Here is a 27,465-nt window from a genome sequence, read left to right on the forward strand (position 1 = left end):
GGCTCCTCTCGGTGGGGCACTCCTTGGGATGGATGTTTGCCCCTTGACCTTGGTGAGGCACCTCTAGGCGCTCAGACACTCCTGGGGTTATTTGTTTGCACCTATTGAAGCTGTAGCCCTCTTGGGACTGGGTAGAGACCCCTGTGCGGTAGCTCAAGGCACAGTTCAGGATTTCGAGCAGTGGCCCCTTCTGACTGGGGCACTCTGGGGGCTGGTGTGGACCACCCTTTGCAGTGGGCGCTTCATGGGTTTTTCAGATACCCTTTGGGATGGGTGTGGCACTGCTTGGGATGCACGGCCCTAGGGACACCGCTTGGGGGCAGGCTCTCCTTGAGAGGGGTGGCGCGCCCCCTAGAGGTGGGTGTGGCCATGGCATGCCGTGGTTCGGTGGAGGCGCCCTTCCAGCTGGGCCTTGGCCTGTAGGGGGCAGCCTTGGTGCTGGCCTGAGAAGCCTGGTGGGGCTGCTGCTCTCAGAGCCCCCAGCCCCGCTGTCAGCGCCCCGGGGTCGCGTGGCCGGGGCGGCTCTCCGCCCCTCCTCCCACCGCTCCCCAGGCGGCCGGCTCCAGTGACATTTCAGGATGGCCTGCCGCCTCTGAATAATTTAAAGTCAGAAAATACGCAGATTAAACAAGGAGATCTTGTTAAGTTGTTGTTGTCTTTGCCGCGGCCGCTCCGAGGGGGTGGGAGGGGGAGGAAGCTCCGCGGCTCTGGCCGTGCCTCACTCCCCGGGTTATTAACATTTCATAAGCTTGTGTTTCTATGCTTTGGAGACGAATTAATTCTCTTTCTGTTTCTCTCCCTTCTCCTGTTATTTTTTTTGTCTGTTTCATCTCCAACCTCCCCTCTCTGCTATTCCCTTCCCACCTGCCTCCTTTATCCACCTCTCTGTACTTCTTACACCCTTTACTCCATCCTCCTCTCTTATTCTTTACCTCCTTTCCATCCCCCACCTCTCCTCCTCCTCTTATACCCTTGCCCTCTTTTCTCTCTCGTTCTTCTTTCCCCTCACCTTTGCTTCCATCTATCTATCCGTTTGACTTTGCTTCTCTCACCCTCTCTTCCTCCTTTATGTCATCCCTCCATAACGTCTATCCCTTCCACTTCCGCCTCTCTACACCTTCTCATTCCCTTCCATCAATGTTTATCTCCCGTCATTTTCTTGGTTGCCCCATCCATCATTTCAATTCCCTCGACCTCCATCCCCTCCTTGTTTTCGTTGTCTTTCACTTTTGTCCCTTTCCTCAATTTGTTTTCCCACCATTATCCTTAATTATCTCCCTTTCTTCACTTAATATCTATTTTCTTTCTTTCTCACGTTTTCTTCGCGTCCCCTGCAATCTCTTCACTTTTCTTCTTTTCTCTTCCACTGCATTTCCTCTTCTTTTACTTGTTTCCTCCTTTCCATTTCTTTGGTCCCTTCCTTACGCCCTATCTGTTTTACTTCACTTCTCTCCCCTCTTCTTTCCACTTTCCTATATTTCCTTTCCCCTTTGCTCCTTCTTCCATTGCATTCCCTTTCACCATCCTGCCTCTTCATCCTGCATTGCCTTTCTCCCTCTCACCCATTCTCCTTTCCTCTCACTCATCCTTTTCCTTCATTCTTCCTTCTTTGAACCTGTTATCCTTTCCCGCCTGCCCTTTCTCCTTACTCTGTTGCTCTTCCCCTACACCCCTTCCTCCGTCCTCCTTCCCCTGCTTTTGCCTTTCTGTCATTCATTCTCCCTTTCCTCTCTTCCTTCCTTCTTCTCATCTGCATTTCCTTTCCCTTCCCCGTGTTTCCTTCCTTTCTTCCCCACCCTCTGCACCCCCGTCCTGCTTCCTTCCTTCCTTCCCCCCTCCCCCGTGCAGTGCTGTGATGCTGGCGCTCTGAAGTGCCCTCGCACACTCCCTCTCTCCGCACAGAGCATGCCTCTGCGTCCAGCGACCCACAAACATGAGACTCCGGATCAGCAGCAGCCGCCCCAGCCGCAGCCCCAGCCCCAGCAGCCGCCCCAGCCCTACTGTGCCACCAACGGAGACAAGGGCGACAGCCTCCGCGACGAGAGCCTCTACGGCGGCAGCCTGCACAGCCCCCCCGGCCCGCCACGGTCCCCGGCGCGGATGGAGGAGCCCGGCGCCGGCAACGCGATTGTCATCCGGATCGGGATCCCAGACCTGCAGCAGACGGTGAGCGCGGCCCGGGGGCCGGCGGGCGTGGGTGAGCCTGGGGGTGCGTGAGGCTAGAGGTGCGTGAGGCTGGAGGTGTGTGAGGCTGTAGGTGCGTGAACCTGGAGGTGTGTGAGGCTGTAGGTGCGTGAACCTGGAGGTATGTGAGGCTGGAGGTGCGTGAACGTATGTGAGTCTGGAGGTGCGTGAACCTGGAGGTATGTGAGGCTGGAGGTGCGTGAACCTGGAGGTATGTGAGTCTGGAGGTGCGTGAACCTGGAGGTATGTGAGGCTGGAGGTGCGTGAGGCCGGAGGTATGCGAGGCTGGATGTGCGTGAAGGTATGTGTGGCTGGAGGTGCATGAGGCTGGAGGGAGGTATGTGAGGCAGGAGGTGCGTGAGGCTGCATGTGCGTGAGCCTGGAGTATGTGAGGCTGGAGGAGCGTGAGGCGGAAGGTATGCGAGGATGGATGTGCGTGAGCGTGATGGTATGTGTGGCTGGAGGCGCACGAGGCTGGAGGTATGTGAGGCAGGAGGTGCGTGAGACTGGCGGTGCGTGAGGCTAGATGGGAACTTTACTGGGAGTGAGTGAATCGGGCGGCGCCGGTGCGTGAGGCTGGAGTTGCGTTATGCTGGAGGTATATGAGGCAGGAGGTGCGTGAGATTGGAGGTCAACTTTACTGTGAGTGTGTCAACCTTGCGGTGCGCGAGCTTGACGGTGACTATCTTGTGAGGGACGGCAGGTGACTGAGTTTGTAAGTACATGAGTCAACTGGTCAGTGAGCTTGGCTCCTGGGCGTGAGTGAGCCCTAGGAGTGTGAGTGTGGAGGGTGACAGCGCCTCGGGTGAGCGAGTGCAGTGGTGAGTGAGTCAGTGTCAGAGTGAACGAGCCTGGACATGTGTGAGCACGAAAGAGGGTGAGTGTCAGTGGGTGAGCAGCGCGATGAATGAGTCTGGTGCGGAGTGAGCTGTGCGTGAGCTCAGTGACGGGGGAGTGTGGCAGGCAGGGGTAGTGTATGAGGGTGAGTGAGCATGGTGGTAAATGAGTACAGCAGCGAGTGAGCCTGTTGATGAGCGAGTCCAATGAGTGAGCATGATGGCGAGTGAACCCGGCGAGGAGTGAGGCTAGTAGTAAAAGCACATAGCGCGACCCAGGAAGTGAGTGAACCTGTCCGCGAGTGAGTGCCGGCGTGAGTGATCCAGTCCTGAGTGGGGCTGCCGGCGCGTGGCGGCTGCAGTTCATGAAAGCCCTGTGGGGAGTGTTGGCTTTCTGTGTGGAAGCCCAGTGCTGCTTTTCATTGTTAAATGCATTTTTATGTGCTACTGAAAATGTGCAATTACTTCATTGAAAGATGGTGTATGCATGCTGTTCAAAATACCGTTAAAGATCCGCTTGGAGCTGGCAGGGGGCGCTGGTAGCCGGGAGTGCCCGGGCGGGACTCCCACAGACTGGCCGCGAGGTGCCCTCCGGTGCCCGCAGGGTCGTATCCTGCCCGGGCTGGTGATTGGTGGGCGCGCTGTGCGCAGTGAGTGTGGTGGTGGCACCCTGTCTGTGGTCACTCCCTGCGTGTCTGGGCAGCAGCCGTTCTCCACCTCCGTGGAGTGCCCTGTGCCTGGCACAGCTCGTTGGCAGAGCGGGCTTCTCCAGAGGGAGTCCCCATTCCTGGGGAGGGAGGGCAGGACGCGGGTGGGGCAGGGTCACTGTGAGTGTGAACAGGTCAGCGCCTCCCTGCGACCTCGCAGATTAAAGAGTGCTGGCCAGGTTCAGCAGACAGTTGGCAAGGGGAGCCTGGCAGAGAGTGCCCGCCTGGCACGGCGTGTGAGGGCTTCCAGACACTGCATTCTAGAGCTGGGCATCACTGGGAACTGCCAGCCCGGGCGAGCCTGTCCACCCTTCTGCTCGTGATCGCTTCCAGACAGTTTTGTATGAGAGCCAGGGGCGCTGCTGTGAATGGTGCAGCAGGCGCGGTAGCACCGGGGTCCGTGGAACCCTCGCTACGTCACGGAGCCGGGCACACCAGGACAGACTGAGCTGGGTAGACCTGGAGTGCCCTGGAGCCGGCGGAGGGGGCACGGGCGGTCGTGAGGAGGGTGCTGGCAGTGTACTGAGCGTGCGGCCTGGCGGTCCCGCTGCGGGGTTTCACATCGCGCGCTGCACTGGTCTGTGTGCTGGCACTGGTTAACTGCAGTGGCGCGTGGGTTCTGGCATTGTTCACGCGTGGTGTTGAATGATTGGCTTTATAGTGGCCTGAGCTCATACTGGTGCACACGAGGCTGCACTGCACTACACTGCAAGCCGATCCAGGAAACATGCAGTGCTCAGCTGCACAGCGGTGTATTTATTATTTATAAAGGACGAGGTGTGATGCATGTACTAATTGTTGTGGAAGAAGACAGCACTGTACGCTTTCCTGGTCATGTGCTCAGTGGTGTACAATCAGCGCTCTAAACTGTCAAGCACTGAGCATCTGCACTGCTTTCCTTTGACGGGAGATAGCCTGCACTTCTTTAATTTGAAGGGAAAGACCATGCACTTCTTTCAGTTGCAGGGTGAGAGCCTGCACTTTTTTACAGGACGAGAGTCTGCACTTCTGTGAGTTGTAGGAAGAGAGCATGCACTTCTTTCATTTGCAGGGAGAGAGCCTGCACTTCTTTCATTCGCAGGGAGAGAGCCTGCACTTCTTTGCAAAAAGAGAGCCTGCTCTTCTTTCATTTGCAGGGAGAGAGCCTGCACTTCTTTTATTTGCAGGGAGCAAGGCTGTACTTCTTTCATTTGCAGGGAGATAGCCTGCACTTCTTTCATTTGCAGAGAGAGAGCCTGCACTTCTTTCATTTGCAGGGAGAGAGCCTACACTTCTTTCATTTGCAGGGAGAGAGCCTGCACTTCTTTCGTTTGCTGGGAGAGAGCGGGAGAGAGCCTGCACTTCTTTGATTTGCAGGGAGCGAACCTGCATTTGTTTCATTTGCAGGGAGTGAGTATGCACTTCTTTTATTTGTAGGAAGCGAGCCTACACTTCTTTCATTTGCAGGGGGAGAGCCTGCACTTCTTTCATTCACAGGGAGAGAGCCTACACTTCTTTCATTTGCAGGGGGAGAGCCTGCACTTCTTTCATTCACAGGGAGAGAGCCTGCACTTGTTTCATTTGCAAAGAGAGAGCCTGCACTTTCATTTGCAGAGAGCGAGCTGTCACTTCTTCAATTTGCAGGAAGATAGCCTGTTCTGCTTTGCAGGGAGAGAACCTGCACTTCTTTGCAGGGAGATAGCCTGCACTTCTTTCATTTGCAGGGAGAGAGCCTGAACTTCTTGCATTTGCAGGGAGAGAGCCTGTACTTCTTTACAGGGAGATAGCTTATACTTCTTTCATTTGAAGGGAAAGAGACTGTACTTCGTTCATTTGCATAGAGAGAGCCTACGCGTCTTCCATTTGCAGGGAGAGAGCCTGCTATTATTTTGTTTGCAGGGAGCAAGCCTGCACTTCTTTGATTTACAGGGAGAGAGCCTGCTCTTCTTTGCAGGGAGCGAGCTTGCACTTCTTTGATTTGCAGGGCGAGAGCCTGTACTTCTTTCATTTCCGGGAGCGAGCCTGCACTTCTTTCATTTGCAGGAAGGGAGCCTGTACGTCTTTGCAGGGAGAGGACCTGCACTTATTTGCAGAAAGAGAGCCTGCTCTTCTTTGATTTGCAGGGAGAGCGCTTGCACTTCTTTGATTTGCAGGGAGTGAGGTTGTACTTCTTTCATTTGCAGGGAGATAGTCTGCACTTCTTTGATTTGCAGGGACAGAGCCTGCACTTCTTTGCAGGGAGAGAGCCTACACTTCTTTGATTTGCAGGGAGAGAGCTTGCACTTCTTTCATTTGCAGGGAGCGAGCCTGCATTTGTTTCATTTGCAGGGAGTGAGTATGCGCTTCTTTCATTTGCAGGAAGCAAGCCTACACTTCTTTCATTTGCAGGGAGAGAGCCTGCAGTTCTTTCATTTGCAGGGAGAGAGCCTGCACTTCTTTCATTTGCAGGGAGAGAGCCTGCACTTATTTGCATGGAGAGAGCCTGCACTTCTTTGTAGGGAGAGAGCCTGCACTTCTTTGTAGGGAGAGAGCCCGCACTTCTCTGATGTGCAGAGAGAGAGCCTGCACCCCTTTTATTTGCAGAAAACGAGCCTGTACTTCTTTAATTTGCTGGGAGAGAGCCTGCACTTCTTTTATTTGCAGGAAGCAAGCCTACACTTCGTTACAGGGAGAGAGTCTGCCCTGTTCTGATGTGCCAAAAGAGAGCCTGCACTTCTCTGATGTGCAGGGAGCAGTCCTGCACTTCTTTGATTTGCAGGGAGAGAGCCCGCTCTTCTTTGATTTGCAGGGAGAGAGCCTTCACTTCTTTGCAGGGAGAGAGCCTGCTCTTCTTTGATTTGCCGTAAGAGCCTGCACTTCTTTGCAGGGAGAGAGTCTGCACAACTTTGATTTGCAGGGAGCGAGCCTGCACTTCTTTCATTTGCAGGGAGAGAGCATGCACTTCTTAACAGGGAGAGAGCCTGCACTTCTTTCAATTGAAGGAAGCTTCTTTGATTTGCAGGGAGAGAGCTTGCACTTCTTTACAGGGAGAGAGCCTGCACTTCTTTCAATTGAAGGAAGCTTCTTTGATTTGCAGGAAGCAAACCTGGACTTCTTTTATTTGCAGGGAGAGAGCCTGCACTTCTTTCATTTGCAGGGAGCGAGCCTGCCCTTCTTTCATTTACAGGAAGAGAGCCTACACTTCTTTCATTTGCAGGAAGAGAGCTTGTACTACTTTGCAGTGAGACAACCTGCACTTCTTTGCAGTGAGATAGCATGCACTTCTTTCATTTGCAGGGAGAGAACCTGCATTTCTTTCATGTGCAGGGAGAGAGCCTGCAATTCTTTACAGGGAGAGAGCCTGCAATTCTTTAATTTGAAGGGCGTGAGCCTGTACTTCTTTCAATTGCATAGAGAGAGAGCCTACACATCTTTCATTTGCAGGGAGAGAGCCTGCACTTATTTGCATGGAGAGAGCCTGCACTTCTTTGTAGGGAGAGAGCCTGCACTTCTTTGTAGGGAGAGAGCCCGCACTTCTCTGATGTGCAGAGAGAGAGCCTGCACCCCTTTTATTTGCAGAAAACGAGCCTGTACTTCTTTAATTTGCTGGGAGAGAGCCTGCACTTCTTTTATTTGCAGGAAGCAAGCCTACACTTCGTTACAGGGAGAGAGTCTGCCCTGTTCTGATGTGCCAAAAGAGAGCCTGCACTTCTCTGATGTGCAGGGAGCAGTCCTGCACTTCTTTGATTTGCAGGGAGAGAGCCCGCTCTTCTTTGATTTGCAGGGAGAGAGCCTTCACTTCTTTGCAGGGAGAGAGCCTGCTCTTCTTTGATTTGCCGTGAGAGCCTGCACTTCTTTGCAGGGAGAGAGTCTGCACAACTTTGATTTGCAGGGAGCGAGCCTGCACTTCTTTCATTTGCAGGGAGAGAGCATGCACTTCTTAACAGGGAGAGAGCCTGCACTTCTTTCAATTGAAGGAAGCTTCTTTGATTTGCAGGGAGAGAGCTTGCACTTCTTTACAGGGAGAGAGCCTGCACTTCTTTCAATTGAAGGAAGCTTCTTTGATTTGCAGGAAGCAAACCTGGACTTCTTTTATTTGCAGGGAGAGAGCCTGCACTTCTTTCATTTGCAGGGAGCGAGCCTGCCCTTCTTTCATTTACAGGAAGAGAGCCTACACTTCTTTCATTTGCAGGAAGAGAGCTTGTACTACTTTGCAGTGAGACAACCTGCACTTCTTTGCAGTGAGATAGCATGCACTTCTTTCATTTGCAGGGAGAGAACCTGCATTTCTTTCATGTGCAGGGAGAGAGCCTGCAATTCTTTACAGGGAGAGAGCCTGCAATTCTTTAATTTGAAGGGCGTGAGCCTGTACTTCTTTCAATTGCATAGAGAGAGAGCCTACACATCTTTCATTTGCAGGGAGAGAGCATGCACTTGTTTCATTTGCAGCAAGAGAACCTGCACTACCTTCATTTGCAGGGAGTGAGCCTGCACGTGTTTCATTTGCAGGGAGAGAGCCTGCACTTTTATTTGCAGGAAGCAAGCCTACACTTCTTTACAGGGAGAGAGTCTGCACTGTTCTGATGTGCCAAAAGAGAGCCTGCACTTCTCTGAGGTGCAGGGAGCAAGCCTGCACTTCTTTGATTTACAGGGAGAGAGCCCGCTCTTCTTTGATTTGCAGGGAGAGCCTGCACTTCTTTGCAGGGAGAGAGTCTGCATGACTTTGATTTGCAGGGAGCGAGCCTGCACTTCTTTCATTTGCAGGGAGAGAGCCTGCACTTCTTTACAGGGAGAGAGCCTGCACTTCTTCCATTTGAAGGGCGTGAGCCTGTACTTCTTTCAATTTCATAGAGAGAGAGCCTACACGTCTTTCGTTTGCAGGGAGAGAGCCTGCACTTGTTTCATTTGCAGCAAGAGAACCTGCACTACTTTCATTTGCAGGGAGCGAGCCTGCACTTGTTTCATTTGCAGGGAGAGAGCCTGCACTTCTTTCCTTTGCAGAGAGCGAGCCGTCCCTACTTCCATTTTCAAGAGGAGAGCCTGTTCTGCTTTGCAGGGAGAGAACCTGCACTTCTTTGCATGGAGATAGCCTGCACTTCTTTCTTTTGCAGGGAGGGAGCCTGGCACTGCTTTCATTTGCAGGGAGAGAGCCTGCACTTCTTTACAGGGAGAGCCTGCACTTCTTCCAGTTGAAGGGCGAGAGCCTGTACCTCTTTCATTTGCATAGAGAGAGCCTACACGTCTTCCATTTGCAGGGAGAGAGCCTGCACTTATTTCGTCTGCAGGGAGTGAGCCTGCACTTCTTTGATTTGCAGGGAGAGAGCTTGCTCTTATTTGCAGGGAGCGAGTCTGCACTTCTTTGATTTGCAGGGAGCGAGCCTGCACTTCTTTCATTTGCAGGAAGGGAGCCTGTACGTCTTTGCATGGAGAGGACCTGCACTTCTTTGCAGGGAGATAGCCTGCACTTCTTTCTTTTACAGGGAGAGAGTCTGCACTTCTTTAATTTGCTGGGAGAGAGCCTGCACTTCTTTACAGGGAGATAGCCTGCACTTCTTTTTATTTGATGTAATTTTCATAGAGAGAGCCTACACGTCTTCCATTTGCAGGGAGAGAGCCTGCACTGATTTAATTTGAATGGCGAGAGCCTGTACTTCTTTCATTTGCATAGATAGTGCTTACACATCTTCCATTTGCAGGGAGAGAACCTGCACTTGTTTAATTTGTAAGGAGAGAGCCTTCTCTTCTTTCATTTACAGGGAGCGAGCCTGCACTTCTTTGATTTGAATGGAGCGAGCCTGCACTTCTTTCATTTGCAGGGCTAAAGCCTGCACTTCTTTACAGGGAGAGAGTCTGCACTTCTTTCATTGTAGCGCAGGAGCCTGTACTTCTTTCATTTGCATAGAGAGAGCCTGCATTTATTTCATTTGCAAGTAGTGAGCCTGCACTTGTTTCATTTACAGGGAGTGAGTCTGCACTTCCTTAATTTGCACAGAGCGAGCCTACACTTTTCTCATTTGCAGGGAGCGAGCCTGCACTTCTTTCATTTGAAGACAGAGAGCCTGCACTGCTTTCATTTTCAGGGAGAAAGCCTGCACTACTTTCATTTGCAGGGCTGGTTGCACTTATCTAATTTTCAGGGAATGAGCCAGCACTGCTTTTGTTTGTAGGGCGAGAGCCTGCCCTTCTTTCATTTGCAGAGAGAGATAGCCAGCACTTCTCCGCAGTGCGCAGTGGTGTGATACTTTTATTGCGAGGGCCCCAGCACTGCTCAGGAGAAAACAGGTACTTTGAGATAGCAAGGATCAAGGGTTAATTTGAGCCAGTGGTTTCCGGTGCTTGGCACTGGTAGTTAATTGTCAACACAGGTGCTTGTGACAGTCTGCCACATGGTGATGATGTCTCAGATGACCACAGCAACAGTCAATTACTAATTCAGTATATATTAAAAATTACTATTACCTGCCTCCCAAGTCATTCTTATAACTTTGGGGGCCTCGGCTAGTCTGAATTGTCACACTTGTAGGAGTGTGATGGTTAGTAGTTGTGTTGTTGCTATCACTGGCAGCATGGCAGCGGCAATGTGTGGTACAAGCTGCAGTGGTCTCCTGACAAGAGCTCTGGCACTTATTTATTTACAAATTAACCACTGGCGAGGATCCACCCATCTACACTTTAATTTCCATCACTGTGTACATAAAACTTGTGTTGTGCATATACTAGTTGCTGCGAATCACTGACATAATATCGAATTCACAAATATAGAATTACCAAAATATAGAAGAAAAAATATAGAATGCAAAAATATCGAATTCCTATCTACAAACAGGTAAGTACAAAGTTATCGAATCAAAAATATAGTTAAAAAAAATATAGTTGGTCAAAATATAGAATTTTTTTAAATGTCTTAAAAGTAATTTAAAATTAATGAAATAATAAATATAACATTTACTATTACCACTCCAGTGAGTGCAACAGTAGGGAAAGCGTTGTATAGCGTAGGGGTAAAATTTACTATTCCCACTCCAGAGAGTGCAACAGTAGGGAAAGCGTTAGATAGCATAGGGGTAAAAATTACTATTCCCACTCCAGAGAGTGCAACAGTAGGGAAAGCGTTGGATAGCGTAGGGGTAAAAATTACTATTTCCACTCCAGGGAGTGCAACAGTAGGGAAAGCGTTGGATAGCGTAGGGGTAAAAATTATTATTTGATATTAAATTACTTACCTTCAATTCGATATTTTTCACCACTATATTCTGTCCATTCGATATTTTGTCCATTCTATATTTTGACTTCGATATTTTGGTAATTCTATATTTTGAATTCGATATTTTGTCTTGTTACCAGTTGCTGCGTGTATGCTGAACGTGTACCAAGCGCTATGTACTGATTGCTATACGCTTTCTGATCTCTGTGCAGAACCCTTTACACTGAACTCAGGGGTAGGGGTTCAAGGTTATACCTCTCACTGCTAGGCCGAAACAGATGCATGCACTATGATGTTTGTCATAGTCGGGTGGCATTGTACCCAGTTTAGGGGAGTTGATGGAGCAGCTCATATAGGCAACAGGGGCTTGAATTCGACGTCCTCCAGGTCATGGGATCTAAACCTGTGAACTTTTGTGACCCTCCACTTAATCATTACTGGAACATTATTAGAACCCGGGGCCCACTTCTAAGTAATTACTGGAAGCCAGACACCCCACCAAATCATTTTCAATGATTTGAAATGCAAAACAATACACCAAAAAAAACAGAAACAAGAATTCATAAAATAAATACACAAATAATGGAATATTGTATTTTATTCACAAACAAATATATAAAAAAATCAAAGTTTTAATTCGAATGGAAAGGTTGGAACTTTTCTAAATTAAATTGAGACCCCTCATCATCCATACTATATTCTGTTTGATGCACTTGCACTGCTCCCACTAATTAATCTGAGGATACTAACTGAAATTTTAGCCTCTACTTTCAAATTCCTTCTCATTTACAGAATGTTTTTAAATTTGCAGTTTTACAATGTGCTTAGTTATTTATGTACACTTTACTAATCTACTAATATTATTTACTTTTCTAAGGAGTTGTGGCATCCGTGACTAGACTCTGTGGACCTCAGGGGTCATTGGACCACAGTTTAAGAACCACTGCTCTAGTGTTTCTGGACCATGCAGATGAGGGTAAAGGTTATTCTCTTTCACTCTGGGAGCCACAAACAATCATTTAAACCAATTAATCAATCAATCAGATGCCTTGTAAATTGTGACTACTCACCTGTAAGGGTCTCAAGGTGCTGGGGGGGGGGAGGGTGGGGGGGTAGCTGCTGGTCCATCGAAGATATTGTGGTTAAGTCGGAGAACCAGGTCTTGAAGTCCTGCCTGAACTGAGGCAGTGACTGTGATTGTCTGAGGTGGATAGGTAGTGTGTTCCAAGTCTTTGCTGTGAGGTAGGAGAAGGATCTTCCTCCGGCTGTGGTCTTGCGTATGCGTGGGGCGGTAGCCAGGACGAGTTGGGCAGAGCAGAGGTCTCTGTTAGGTGCGTAGAATGCAAGGCTGTGGTTTTGATACCAGGTCCCGCATCATGTAGAGCTTTGTAGGCATGTGTGAGAAGCTTGAAGGTGATACTTTTGTTTACTGGGAGCCAGTGGAAGTCTCTCAGTTGGCTGTTGATGTGTCTGCGGTGGGGGATGCTGAGGAAAAGTCTGGCGGAAGCGTTCTGAATGTTCTGCAGTTACTTGAGGAATTTCTGGGTGATGCTGGCATAGAGTGCAGGGCTGTAGTCGATTCTGCTACTGATAAGTGCATGGGTGACAATCTTTCTGGACTCCGTCGGGATCCACTTGAAAACCTTTCAGAGCAGGCATAGTGTTTGGAAGCAGGATGATGAGACGGCATTGATCTGGTGGCTCATGGTGAGCGAGGAGTCTAAGATGATGCATGGTCTGTGGGTCTGTTTATACTTTCTGTTTTCCTAATGTGCTTGTGTAGTAGAAAGTTGAAACCCCAGCTGGGCATCAACAGAGTGCTGAATGGAGCATCCTACCATATACAGCAGGAAGGCAACAGGTAAAACGCAAAGTGCTGAGAGGTAATGGTGATGCCAAGGCAGAGCATCCCAACTGTGAGGAGAGAGGTCTTTGTCCTTAACCCTGGAGATAGACGTGAAGGTATTGAGGGTAAACCCTGTGTGTTTAACACAGTTCGAAACAGAAGTCAGGGTTCATATGTTAGTCGTAGTGTATTAGTTGGATAGGAGTTCTATCATTCAAGCATTTCTCTGTGTCAATGAGATGGGCTTATTAAGAGAATTTTGGGATTTCAAGCACCAGTTCTTCCTAAATTTTGGAGTTTTCCCTTAAGATATGCATTTTCTGGACTGGGTATATTGGGGCGTTGTGGGTTATGACTTTATATGTTATGTACACCAGTGTATTTTCTCACCAAATTCCTAATTACGGCAGCCCTGGTTTGTAATTAAGTTGTAACTGTTCTCAGTTTTTGAGGAGTAACATGACGATTTTCCCTCAGTAAATATAAATACCTGTTAAATTCTGACAGGTTTGACCTGCCAAAATGTAATGAAAAGTGCAGACTTTATTGTACCTGGTAATTATGGGGTATGGTACGCCCTGCACAACTGGATTTCTGAACTTTGTACAGACAGAGGTTTGCACAGGAGTTCATAAGACTGCGGCTCACTCATAATCAGGACCATAAGGCCAGTTCAAAGATCTAGCTTTGTTGTTCTTTTTTACAACATTTTGGCCTGTGTGATGTTATTTTTTGGGAGAACCTGATAGAGGGCACTAGAGTTGGCCTCGCCCTGACAAATGGCCTAATTCAATCTGTTGTGGGCATGGGTACACAGGGAAGGTGTTTGTGGGTGATTTGCATGATAAGGATGTGTATGTAGCTACTAGACTTCCATAGTAAACAGATTTAATGCCATTGGAGAATTTTGTGACTAGGACAGACGAGGTGCTAGGAGTGGAATTTTCTGGAACAATGTATTGTATTGTTATTGCATTTGTATAGCACTTACTACTCCTGACGAGGCGTCAAAGCACTTTTTTCGGCTAGTGACAAGCTACTCCGGGACCCATAGAGGATTAGTGTTGAATCAGTATATCTAAACATGGAAGTACATTTTAAGTGGTGGATAGGTTAGTCAGTTATTTGGATTCGGAAGGATAGAGAGGAAAAAAGGTTTGTATTTATATAGCGCTTGTTACCCCTGATGGAGTGTTGAAGCACGCTACTCTGGAAACCCATAAAGGATTAGTGGTGAATTAGTATGTGAAATAAGAAAGTAATTTGAGTGGTGGATATTAGTCAGATGGCTCTCCTGTGAAGATACATCCCTGGGTTTGCTCCATTTAGACCTAACAGTATTCTTGCATCCTGATCTAACAGTTCCGGGGGCAAGCAGTAATCATTTCCTGATCAAGGGTACTCCTGGACCTGATCTCACTTCCGGCCTGGATCTGGAGACTGCCTGCTTTCATTTGGAATGTCAAATGTTAGATCTTGGTGATGTCTGGCTTAGTGCACAAGAGGAGTGAGTGTGCAGCAAATCTGCACTGAAAACGCTTCTGGTGACTTAACAGTGCTTCCAGGGATTTTGGCTTCTATTCTTCCTGGGCGGAATCCCTTTAGTGTTCAGTCTGTCGCGTGTTGGTGTCTCAAGAGGGTTTCTGTTGATTGCTCCTTGGTGGACACCCTTAGGTGTTTGTCTGGTGTCTGAACAGTGTCTCCTTCAGTGTTGGGCTTCTATTGCTGCTGGGTGGGCCCCCAAACTGCAGAGGAGGCTCTTTCCTGTTCAAATATACAAGCCTTGGGGCACATTACTATCAGTGAATTCTGATAATCAAAAGCCACCTTGAATGTAGAATAGCATTATGGCCTTCCTTCCTCCCAATATCAGACACAGTTCGCCTCAAGTCATACATTTTGCCTACTCTGCCTTTGAAGCGGCCCCTTGCACTACTTTGGTATTCCACTTCATATGTAAAATGCCCCTACAAACCTCTGCACCAAGTCTGGAACAAACTCTTCTGGTCCCACCAACACCAGAACTCACAACTAATTAAGCACACTGCACTCAGTTCCTTTTTGGGTAACTACATACTCCAGTAATAAAGAGAGCAATGATTGCTTTGACAAGAGGTAAGAAAGTGCAAAAGGCATGCAACTGTATCTCACAGTATAAGAGGAAGGGGTTCCTTGCTTTCTGGTCTCCCTGTTTAGCACAGGTGCTAAGAGCTTCCTCTCTTTCCAAACAGCTCTCCCTTTAGGAATATCATGGCCATTTGTCGGGCAATCCTTAGAGGTGTGACAAAACCATGCATAATGATAGCCCAAATCAGTTCAGTGATAGAGGAAAGCATGGGAATCAGACACTGCAATTGGAACAAGCGTTACGCATTAGCAAAGCCAGGGCTTAATTTGAGCCGGAGGGTGCCGGTGGGGGGCAATGGCACTTCTAATTCAGTATCAGATATTTACCAAATGCAAGAGAAGGAAAACACACAGATCGGAATGACAGCGGTAGACAAATACAGCAAAACCTTCACCAAGAGAAGGCAGGAGCATGCAAGCAAAGGGGTCAGGGAGTGTCTGGTCGTGCTTTAAAGGCTACCGGTCTTGGTATTTGGCCACCGGGTTTTGAGCAGAACTTTGGGGACTCTTTCTTTCATAAATCAAGCATTGATAAAGAAATAGGCCCGTTTATGTTAGGGAATGTTTGTAATTGTTTGGTGACTTTGTATGTGTTGCCCCCAGTTGTTCTAATGAAGTAACATCTTAGGATAACAATGTAGAAGCAGGGAGTTGAATGAACAGAAAGCATTACCCTCAAAGAGGAGTGTTGTGAAAGTGAGTCAGAAGGGGAAGCTTACCTAGTAGGCTTCCGACGAAGGGCCAGTATTTTCATTGTACTTTTAAGGAAGCATGTGCGTGCACGTAATTACGTTGTGAAAAAAAAGCTGTAAATCCAACAACACTTTATCACAACACTAACATTAAAAAAAACATGCAAGAGCTGGAAGGAAATATCTCTGTGTCCCTTAGTTCCTAAACAAAAAACATGAACCTGAAATTAAAATGCCATTGTATCAGCAGAATAAATAGCTGAAAGGACATGCATTAGTTCTTGATTATAAGGGGCATGTCTTGTCTTGTCACATCTTTAGTTTAACAGAAGGACTACTTGACCCCACATCATCAAAACGGGAACACAGGTACAGCAATGCAACTATCACAACATGCCACAGCCTTGATGCACAGTCTGTGTAAGCAATGATAAACCATGAAAACTGCATCAAAATCCATAGCTGTGGAGGCTGACCCAAAGCCAAGTCTCTATTTGTAGTTCCTATTGTACTGTTTTGAAGACCTGATGACCTAACGTTTTCCAGCCCTAAAAATAAAACAGAAATGTGCTTCTTGGGACAAGAGGTAGCAGCTGGCTGACCTAATCAGGCCAGGCGCAAGTGAGACAAAGTGAGAGAAACATTGCATGTATGAAATGCATAACAGGTCTTTAGATAACCTGACTTGTTAGAGAAACTGATGCTTTAAAACCTTTAAAGCCAAAAAGGTTCCAAGAAAGTCTCAGGAACCCGGAGCAGAGCGTAACAAAAAACACTCAATTTGACATTAGTGTCTATAACAGCACACATCTGTGTAGCACTTCATCTGGCACATACATGAATGCCAAAATTACACATTAGACAGAATATTGCTACCACACCCCACTCAAAATAATGTTTCTTTTGCATAGAACCAATATGTAACTTTTAGCTCATGAGGAGTCCATATTACAAACCTCCCTTTTGCCCAATCCTTTTCCCAGGGATATACACAAATTCACTAAACACAAGCATCACTTTAATTTGTGCATACCTAAATTAGAGGGCTCATGAACAAATGTTACTCATACTTGTAGACCAAGCACTCACCTAAATTTGTGAAACCAGTGCTTGGACAGGTTTAACAGGTTCTGACAGGTCACCCAAACGCCGTAGTTGTGTATATAAAATGTGCCTTGGATAGCGGTAAGACAACTACTTGAGGCCCTAGGCATTGGGCTAGAAGAATGCAAACTCATCACAAGGAAGACTGGAATTTATTCAAAGTGAAATATCTTCACCATCAAATACAAGCTGTGGGAATCCAATACAAGGCCTAAAAAGAAGTGAGCACGGAAATAAACTGACTCCTCATCAGCAGAAAGTTACATTTTGAGATTCTATCCGACAAACGCATTGTTTTGTTTTATTCTGATTATAACCAGCCCAGGCTCTGAAGAGCACAGGGTAACCCCATATTTTTTTGAGCAGCACATCGAACTCAGCATAGATGTGAGACTTAGGTGGGTATACCCCTGATCCAACACTCCTCCCATAACATTTCATGATACACATTTAAACTCAACACCTCACAACCACACTAGCACACATGTACCCAATAGTCGAGTATGGCAGTGAACACCTCACTGTTATCAAAGACACGCCACACACCTTTCTACCAACAGAATGCATTGACAGAACGCTAAACATATATACAACGCTGCCCATATATTCACCTAAAGGCCTGCCAGTATAACCAACGTGGTACAAAAGGGGGTGGTGATGGACAGAGCATCTGAACCAATCAAACACTCACACCCAGTCAACAGATCTGGGTTTAATCCATCACCGTTCTTTCGCCCACTCTGCCACCCCAGTTCAGACATGGCCATATGCAAATCAGACTGACCCTGTGCCTCATGGGAACAGTCCAGCCCGAACTGCCAAGCCATGCCTTCCCTGGACCAGAAACAAGTTTCCGAGGACCGGTTTCTGGCATTTCAGCCGTCTTCAGCCCGGCTTGCTTGAATCCAGTGGCAAAGTGAGCAAGGGACTCACGTCTGAGCATACCCTGCCGAATTATGGTGAACAAAGTGGTACAAAAGGGGGTGGTGATGGACGGAGCATCCGAACCAATCAAACACTCACACCCAGTCAACAGATCTTGGTTTAATCCATCACCGTTCTTTAGCCCACTCTGCCACCCCAGTTCAGACATGGCCATATGCAAATCAGTCTGACCCTGTGCCTCATGGGAACAGTCCAGGCCGAACTGCCAAGCCATGCCTTCCCTGGACCGGAAACAAGCTTCCAAGGACCGGTTTCTGGCATTTCAGCAGTCTTCAGCCCGGCTTGCTTGAATCCAGTGGCAAAGTGAGCAAGGGACTCACGTCTGAGCATACCCTGCCAACTTATGGCGAACAAAGTGGTACAAAAGTGGGTGGTGATGGACGGAGCATCTGAACCAATCAAACACTCACACCCAGTCAACAGATCTGGGTTTAATCCATCACCATTCTTTAGCCCACTCTGTCACCCCAGTTCAGACATGGCCATATGCAAATCAGTCTGACCCTGTGCCTCATGGGAACAGTCCAGCCCGAACTGCCAAGCCATGCCTTCCCTGGACCGGAAACAAGCTTCCGAGGACCGGTTTCTGGCATTTCAGCTGTCTTCAGCCCGGCTTGCTTGAATCCAGTGGCAAAGTGAGCAAGGGACTCACGTCTGAGCATACCCTGCCAACTTATGGCGAACAAAGTGGTACAAAAGTGGGTGGTGATGGACGGAGCATCTGAACCAATCCAACACTCACACCCAGTCAACAGATCTGGGTTTAATCCATCACCATTCTTTAGCCCACTCTGTCACCCCAGTTCAGACATGGCCATATGCAAATCAGTCTGACCCTGTGCCTCATGGGAACAGTCAGCCCGAACTGCCAAGCCATGCCTTCCCTGGACCGGAAACAAGCTTCCGAGGACCGGTTTCTGGCATTTCAGCCGTCTTCAGCCCGGCTTGCTTGAATCCAGTGGTAAAGTGAGCAAGGGACTCACGTTTGAGCATACCCTGCCAACTTATGGCCAACAAAGTGGTACAAAAGGGGGTGGTGATGGACGGAGCAGCTGAACCAATCAAACACTCACACCCAGTCAACAGATCTGGGTTTAATCCATCACCGTTCTTTAGCCCACTCTGCCACCCCAGTTCAGACATGGCCATATGCAAATCAGTCTGACCCTGTGCCTCATGGGAACAGTCCAGCCCGAACTGCCAAGCCATGCCTTCCCTGTACCGGAAACAAGCTTCCGAGGACCGGTTTCTGGCATTTCAGCCATCTTCCGCCCGGCTTGCTTGAATCCAGTGGCAAAGTGAGCAAGGGACTCACGTCTGAGCATACCCTGCCAACATATGGCGAACAGCACATACTCCCACTAGCGCACAAAACACACATACATCTGCCAGACAGTGAGTACACACACAGAATGAGACGACACACATGTAAACTGCAGCCTCAGCCTTCAAACCCACACCCAACAGAGGCTCACGCCTTCACCGCACTGCCTTCCCATCTCCCTAGACTATCTGTGTAGCCATTTACCAAACTTAAAAAGTGGGTAAGTGTGGTCCAGCTTCTTAGAATAATAAAGGACATTTTCTGATCTGTTGCTAGTTGGAGAAGCTTCCAATGAAGTATCCAGGAAGATTCATGTGACCACGCCCGGAAAACCCCCCATGGCTTAGTTGTTCTGTAACTGATGAGACAGACCTTTGGGGCACATGTCCATAAGTGTGGTGTGGGCTTGGGGCTCTGTTTTCACCAAAAAAAAGCAGAATGGCCACTGTCCTTGTTGATGCTTTATGTCTGCTGCAGACCAGGAAGTTCCTGAATCCGTGGGCCTGTTCCTACTTCCATGACCATTGCTGCCCCGTAACACCTTCCACAGTGTACTGCCACCCTAGTTTTACGCCGTTCTTGGCGTCTTGCTTGGATCTGTGCAGAGAGGACAGTTTATAGATTCTGATGTTACCCACTCTGGCCAGCGCATGGTGAAGAGATATTATGTGGCAGAATACCTCCTTTATTAAGAACAGGCCACCTGGTAAAATTAGCAAATGATGCATTTATGGACTACAGTGAAATCTGTAACTACACGTCCGCCATTGGTTGGTTCCTGGTAAATTTCCAGGGGCTAAGCTTTGGATTTTGTTTCAAGAAAGTGTGGGTGGTCCTTAAAAAGCAAATCCCAGGAGGGGCCAAAAGCGGACCATTTTCCTCTTCAATCAGTCACACAATCACTGTAGTTATCGCAGTTCACGCTGCATTTGAGAGACCCTGAGTAATTGATCTCCAGTCGTCAAATAACCCCAGCGGTAGGAGACCAACAATACCAGGAAAAGCACTGGCTCTCTCAAGTACAGGCATTATCTCAGGCGGCTCTCTGAAAAAGCATGAAATAGCAGCCTTCGTAGACAAGACACTGCTTGGATCCCCTGAGCAGAGGTGATAGACACCCACATTCCATGTTCTGGATTGGTGGGAATTCCTCCTTGTCACAGAGGTGTTGCATTTAGCACCATCAAAAATATGCAAAAAATATATAATCAGCCAAATGGACACTGATGGTCTAGTGGTGTTTCCCTCCCGCTACTTCCGTGTAGCCTCGAGGGCGATGAGCAACAGTGGTATGGTACCAGAATATATAAACCCAAATATTGTCTGACCAGAATATTATGTCCTAGTTATGATTTACAAAAATATTACCCCATTGGAGATAGTAATAGAAAATCTACATCCGATGACCCAATAGTTTTGTAAACTGTATTCAGGAAACAATGTTTCTGCTGTATGATATTTTTGCCAACAGTTATGTCACATGCAACCAGAAGAATGCGGTGGTCCAACATACTCCAAGTTGTAAGTTCAAGATCCATACGCTTGCTGGTTTGCCATTTTCTGGTGTGGCTAGTTCATCGTCTTAAATGTCTTCAAGTGTGGGTGGGCTTTGTTTATGGTCTGAAGTCATGTCTTGCAAATGTCTTACTGTCAATTCATGTGTCTTGTTAGCAGGACAAAGTCTGGAAGGTGAGATTGAAATAAAGTTCTGTATTGTATTCTACTGTATTGTATTTATATAACGTTTACTACCCATATGTGGGGCACCGAAGTGCTTGCCTGCCTAGGTAGCATGCTACACTGTGCAGGGTGTGTGGGTGCCAGTGTGTTGTCTTTGTTTTGATTGTTTATGAGAAGTGTTTCCATGTGATGCATACGATCACTGAGTTGCAACTATTGTGTAATGGGCTGCAATCCTTAGGAATGTGGTGGAGGAAGAGGTGAAGCACGCAACTTATAGTTTTTAGCAAGCTGGCAACTTCGAATAGCTCTGCTGTTGTCTTTATGGTATTTCTCATTATCACAGGGCGCTTTACTGGTTGTCCATTCTGAGATATTTTGTTGAAAGTTTATGGTCCTGAGAAGGCATCGTTTCGAGGACACAATTCGATCTGCTGGGATGGACTTTGTTAATATCACCCCATAATGGATTGTCATTGTCAGATGACAAGAATTGGTTGTAGTATGTAGCTTATTGGCAAACTTCGGACCGACAAAGGTGAACTGAATTAAAGTCCTCCTTTGGCCAATGGCACCTACGGCATTGGAAGATCTCTTCAGCTATTCTAAGCCTGTTTGGTTGGTACTGGGAGGCTTGTTGCCCTTGACGGGTGCACCATTGGGCGATGGATGACCCATAGCAATTGCAACTTATGTGAGTGTAAGAGTGTCAAGCAGAAAAAGTGGATTAATATGCTGCCTGCATGAACACAAATTGACTGTCTAACTGATTGTAATAGTGCTACTTTTAGTGTGGGCTAGGAGGGTTATATATTGTATTGAAATTTCATTTACATAGAGCTAACTACCCATGTAGATGCACTGAAGCATTTTACGAAGGTCAACATGGTGCTTCGGAATCCCTGGTTATTAATGGTGTTTTTTCTATGGTAATTGGTGGTTATTGGGATTAGTCTTGTGCTCCTAAGAAAAGCATTCGAGGCATTTATTCCAATTTCCATGTGATAGATTGAGCTACAGGAGTCAGGTGTGACTTGTGGTGAGAGGTAGGAATTCAATCCGTGCAAATAGTTGTTGGTATTAATAGATGAGCTAAAAGAAATTAACTGTTTTTAGGTTGCAGGGATGAGACTTTTAAAGGAGAGGGTGTCATCTTTGACAATGTGGACACTTTGCAGAACTAAAATAAGCTGAGATTAAGGCAAACATGATTGTGCCTTAGAGGGGTTTGTTCTCTGAGAGAGGAGGTATGTAGGAGATGGAATGAAAAGAGAGAGTCGCCCAAAAGAAAAAGAAGTCCACAATCGTAAGTTAAAAGTCATAGCCAATTTTTTATGCGGAGTTTCTAGGAATATTGTGGAGGATTTTTCTAGTAACAAGCAATCCAAGGATGCAAACCAGTAGAAAGAAGCAACATTATTTGCACACAAAAAATAGTGCTACATTAGGTACTTTTGAATCAGGTGAACCGACTCTGCTGCTAGACCACAGCTCCAGCAAGGTCAGAAACGTTCTCAAAAGTAGGGATTTTATTTAAGTTTGGATATGCTGTGAATGTTATGTAGTTAGGGAAAACGGTACAAGGGCTTCCCTGGTGGTGGCACCAATGTTTGGACACATTCAAGTTGCTCCAAAGTGATTCAGACTCATTCACGTCTGCATCTATTTTGAAAACAACAAGCATATTGTCTGGGGTTTAGTTTGTCGCTGTTGCTATTGTGCTTACATTTGTGTTGCTCTGTGCATACCCTAATGAGGCCTACTGTCCTAGTTTATTGGGGTATAACACTGCCTGGGTGATGTGGGGCGTCCACACGGGCCATTACTCTGCAAGTAGAACAGCTAAAAGGAGGCACATGGCCTCAGCAGCCCTCCTCGCTTATTAGAGTTATTTGTGTTTTCTATGCTGGGGGCAGAGGTGAGAGAGGCAACTGCTGGCTGTGCTTATTTTATTGCCCCAGTGGCAGGTCAGTAAAGTCTGAGGCCAGCGCCTGAGCTGGTCACATAGCGCTACATTTAGAGTGTGAGCTGCGAAAGTGAAACCTTTTGCAAATATGATGAAGTTGTACTTTCCTAATGAAAGACTGATCATCCAGTAAAAAAAAAAACATTTTTGAACATTAGAGTGAAATTCTACTATGTAAAGTGTGATATGCAAACAGAAAAACATAGATATTTGTCAGTCCTGCTTAGTTAACAGAACTGTCTTTTTTAGATCCTTGTGAGTTTAAAAGTACCCAGGTTTTCGGCTTTAAATGAGTCTGTGCACGTGTGTTTTAAATAGTTGTACACATTGGTTTTAAACAGTTAATGCATTATGAAACGGCGTGCTTTGCTTTCCTCTTGTAATGCGGGTTATTTAAAGGCGAATGCCGCTGCACTTGCATTGATTGAACTCAAAGCATGCCTCGAGTGACCCATTTTCGTCTCCCCGGGTTTTGTCGTGGAGCGCCACCCCGTGTCACCAGGCTCTGCCGGGCAGCGAGCAAGCTTTCTAGTGAATGATGACGGGTGGGAGCTCCGACGAGGCTGTGGGCGGAGGGGGTGCTGTTTCGGACCCGCCTGACCGTGGGACAGTCGCCGAGTTTCTGTTTTTTGTTCCCTTGACTGTAAACATGTTGCTCACTTAGAAGGTGACGGGATTTCCTGTATTATGTGCTCTGTAAAACAAAGCATTTCATACATTTAAGTGGCAAACAGAGCTATCCTGTGCAAACCCGGCCGCTTGCATCGACTGTTGGGTCCTACCCACCCTACCCGGCTCTGACTGCGGGTAGAAAGGGGTATTTAATACTCGTAATCGCTTTCCTGTCTAAGCCGCGCCACACGTACAAATAAAGTGACCTTGCGTCCCCTTCTGAAGGCCGAGTCCAGCAGCCTCTGAAGAAAGCTACTGGAAACCTCCACCTAAGCAACGAATCGACCTCCAGAAACTGTTGATAAGGGAAACGGACTATCAGTGTCCAAGTTTTTTTTTCTTTGAGAACTTTTCAAAAAGAAAAGCTCGCAAAAGTTTTCGTTCATGCTCCATGTAAATATATATATTTTTTTACTCAATAAAAAAATTACAGAAATAAAAAAACCAGGATGAGCGTCACTGTCCCTTGGTGGCAGTGAGAGACCATTCATGTTGCAGTGAAGGGCAGGGACTGGACTGGGGCCACATGGCAGGTGCCCTGCTGAGAGCTTCACCTCTTGCCCCATAACCTGCATTAGCCGTGTCAAGGTTCCTTTAATCCACCCCCCCTGCACACCATCCCCAGAGCTCTAACCCACCATGAAGCCCTGCCCCCATCCTCTGTCCCATCTCCTATCTTAACATGATATCACTTCCTGCTGTTTCCCTGCTGCAGGAAGTACCACCCCCCAATCACTGGCGGGACATCCTGCAGATGGAAAACAGTTCAGTTTTGAGTGCAGGCAGCGGAAGGGACATGTTGCATCTGTGAAGACTGGGCAGAGCAGAACACTTTCCCCGGCTTCACTGATAATAGTTTCCTAATTAGCTCAACTTTGCTGGCAAAGCGTTTACATTTCTATGTCCCTCATACAGACCAGAGATGTGCAAGTTGCAAAGATTTTCCTCCCCAATTTTCATGGTCTTCTTTAACCGCATGCGTGCGGGCGGAATTCCGCTCGTACGCTGAGATTTTTTAAAGCGCACTTTACGTGACGAGCTGGGCTCGTCATCAGCGTGCGAGGAGGCTACGCCATGACGAGCCCAGCTCGTCATCAGCGTGGAAGGGGTTAAAACTGTACAAGATTCGTAAACTTTGTGAAGTTTGCGAAGTTTACGTTGCGAGAAAATTCTGCAAAATCTGATTGTGTAATCTCCGCAAAAACAATGTAGAGCGCGAGACGAGTTCTGCAGCTACATTTTTAAAAGTTTACAAATCTTTATGACGTTTGCAAGCACCAAAAAGGTCAGTCAAAGTGTAAATCTTATCCAAAACCAATACAGTTTCCTTGGTATAGAAAGGACATGTTACTCAAAGATGCAGCCTGAATTCTGGTACCCTGAGTTACACAGAATCTCCCTGACCTGAGAAAAGTACATGGCCTAATAGCGGTTGGACACAGGGAGAGCCGCCGAAACCACCTGGCACACAAAAAAGACATTGTATTAAGGAATGATCCATATACCCTGATCTCCTGACACACTACAGTCTTGGTCGGTCCGGAGGTATCATGTTTATTGCACAGGGTTTCTTGAGGCTGCGGGGCAGGTGTCCACCATAGAGACAAATGCATAATGCAGTTTCTGAAGGTCCTAGCATGGAGTGGACCGTATATTGGTACCTGATTATGAACGTAACCTTTTGACATTCACATTAACAGACTCATGCTCTGTTATCTGAGATATCTGAACAAACCTTTAAGTTCCTTTAAATGCCTATTGCCAAAGGCTTCAGTGGGACCTATTGAGAAGGGCTAATTGGAATGCCCCTTTTCACAGCGATGACTGGGAAACTTCTTTAAGGAGAATATATTTTAGCTCTACTTTCACAATGCGAATGTAGCAGTTCACAAGTTAACACACTTGGAATGCTGTAAGGGTATATGCAGCCATCTGTGTCAGTCGTGAACTGGAGAAAATGAAGTCTGGTGCTATGTTTTTAACATTGGGTGCATTGTTTTTTGGTGTACAAAGGTGAGCTTTAGGATCTAGTGAATGTTAGGCCAGTTTAGAGAGGGAATTGGTTTTAAAGTTTCTATTCTGTTGCGTTTTTGTAAGTTTTGGAAGGCTTCCTTCTCTACTTCTTCTAATGCCATTCCTAGGTGGATTTTACTGGATGAGCCGGCGCTACATGTTGAATGTAACTAGTTTTGGAAAGAAGAACCACTCCTGGTTTTTGAGATGGGGCCTCAGTGTGCTCTGCTCTCCGACTGATGATTGTTGCCTGGTGGTCTTAGAAGAGTATCTTTTATCAGTGTTGCTTTTGAGTTTGTCACTTCTTGCTCAGATTTTATTTGAACCATGGTATTTTTTTTATTTTTTATTCTTCACTGTATCAGATCCTCTTAGGGCACCTAATTGAACATTTTAGTCAGAGCTTCCCCATGCCACTTTGGAGCTCATATAAAGCTATACAATGTCATAAATATGGAATAAATATTTGAGTCTCTGCCTTCTTCTTTCACATCTGGTCACTGGGTGGGAACAACACCTATTATATGGGATAGGAGTTCTTGCATTGTTTCCCTAGTCTCATTCTAGTTGTCTCCTTTTTGACATTTCCTTCCTGCTTTCCAAGTATGTAGTTACGGCCTGTACTGATTTTTTTAGGGGAATTCAGGTGGAACAAACAGATAGAGTGGTTTGATGAATAAATGAATGGGCAGCACACTAAGCATGTGGTCACTGAGGGCACAACATCAGTGTGCTGCTCTCTTCTTACGTCTTAGTTTCTGGAGTTTAGCATATTCTCAGCATTGTTTTTCTGTTAATGTACCTCTTCTTGAGCAGTCACCAGATTTTGAGCTTCTGTTTGGCTTTCCTCCAATGAACCGTGTAGTGAGGAGTTAAGAGACATACCCTGGGCTGATCCAGGGGCTCTGTCTCCACTTGGTTTTTGTGCTTCAGAACATTTCTAGTATAGAGGTTTGCACATTTGTTCTAGGTCGCCCATGTGGCTCACAGCTTCTGATAGCTTCGGTGCTCATTGCAGATCAGCCCTGTGGCTCTTTCTCTGCCAGTTTCCCTTTTAAAGGCCTTCAGTGGTCTCTAAGCGCCTTTGTCAGAGGCACAATTAGGTACATTTGAATGCTTGTAAGAGGAAGCGTAGACTCAGTGGGAGGGAGAAAACCTTTTTTGCGAACTGAACTGGCTGGTTTCCAAAGCAGGATAACCTAGCTGTCACATTTAGAACTGCAAACTATCCATCCCCAGGCAGTGGGGTACAAGCCAAGCCATAAGAACTAAGGGTAGTTTAAGGTATGAACAGAGAATAGGAAGAAATAAATGGAGTTGAGGAAAGAAGAACCAGGAGACGAAGGGACTGGACAATGCTGTTAGGCAGGATGGTTGTAGAGGTGCTGATGGAATTAGAATCACTAGGGTCGCTGGAAGCCATTTTGTGTTGGAAGCCAGCCGTGAGTCTTCTGCATTACCCTGCTCACTTATGTGGAGAGGAATTATGCTAGTTGTTCATATTCCCAGCTATGCATTATGGTGTGCATCCTCTTACTGCATCACTCACGTTTGGATATTACAGATAGGGAGTATGGATGGTGCATGGGAGGGAACAGGAAGGGTGGACTGCCAGACAAGTGCTCTGAGAGTCCGCCTCCATGAGGCCTGCCTCTCTGGTCTGTCCACCAAACCATCTTCTCTCCCTAACTTTTTCCTCTGCCTCCTCCTCTTTCCCAAGTTTGGCCCTCAGTCCCATCCACCCCACTGCAGGACTGTCTGGGAAGCAGGGGGATGCTCTTCTTGGACTGGTGACATGCTCCACTCGCCCCTGATTTCTGGTCCTGAGGAGCTGTGCATCTGGTCATCACACTGACTGCCCCTACATCAGACTGCCCTCCATACCCAGCCACCGGCAGCCCAGTGGTGAGTGGCAACAGTACGTCCCGGGACATGTCTGGATGCACGGTGTAGCACAACCACTGCCTCCTCCTGGTGCTCCAAGTCTTGGGCGCGTTGAAACATCTCGGCCAGGGAGCTGGCAAGGACTCCTCTGTTTTTGAGACTTGAAAAGATTGATCTTTTCCGAGAACAAAACATTTGGACTCGTTCCCCCTCCTCCTGAAATGGATTTCTGCAAGCTTTCATTTTTCCAGTTATTTCATTCAACCTCTTGCTGCCAAGACCTTTATTTGAACAGACTTTTATTGTTGATCCGTCCATTTCTA

The 27,465-nt window shown here is 47.2% G+C and overlaps 1 protein-coding gene across 1 annotated transcript in view; it reads left to right on the top strand.

The window, feature by feature from the left end:
• SHANK3 (SH3 and multiple ankyrin repeat domains 3) overlaps nt 1-27,465 on the top strand; it is a 2,381,185-nt gene that overhangs the window by 620,846 nt on the left and 1,732,874 nt on the right. Inside the window, exon 3 of the mRNA XM_078677930.1 lies at nt 1,849-2,166. Coding sequence (XP_078534056.1) covers nt 1,906-2,166 — 261 coding nt within the window. The 5' untranslated portion in view covers nt 1,849-1,905. The remainder of the gene's footprint in view (nt 1-1,848; nt 2,167-27,465) is intronic.

The sequence above is a fragment of the Lissotriton helveticus genome, chromosome 1_1 (assembly GCF_964261635.1).
Source record: "Lissotriton helveticus chromosome 1_1, aLisHel1.1, whole genome shotgun sequence".
Lineage (NCBI taxonomy): Eukaryota > Metazoa > Chordata > Amphibia > Caudata > Salamandridae > Lissotriton > Lissotriton helveticus.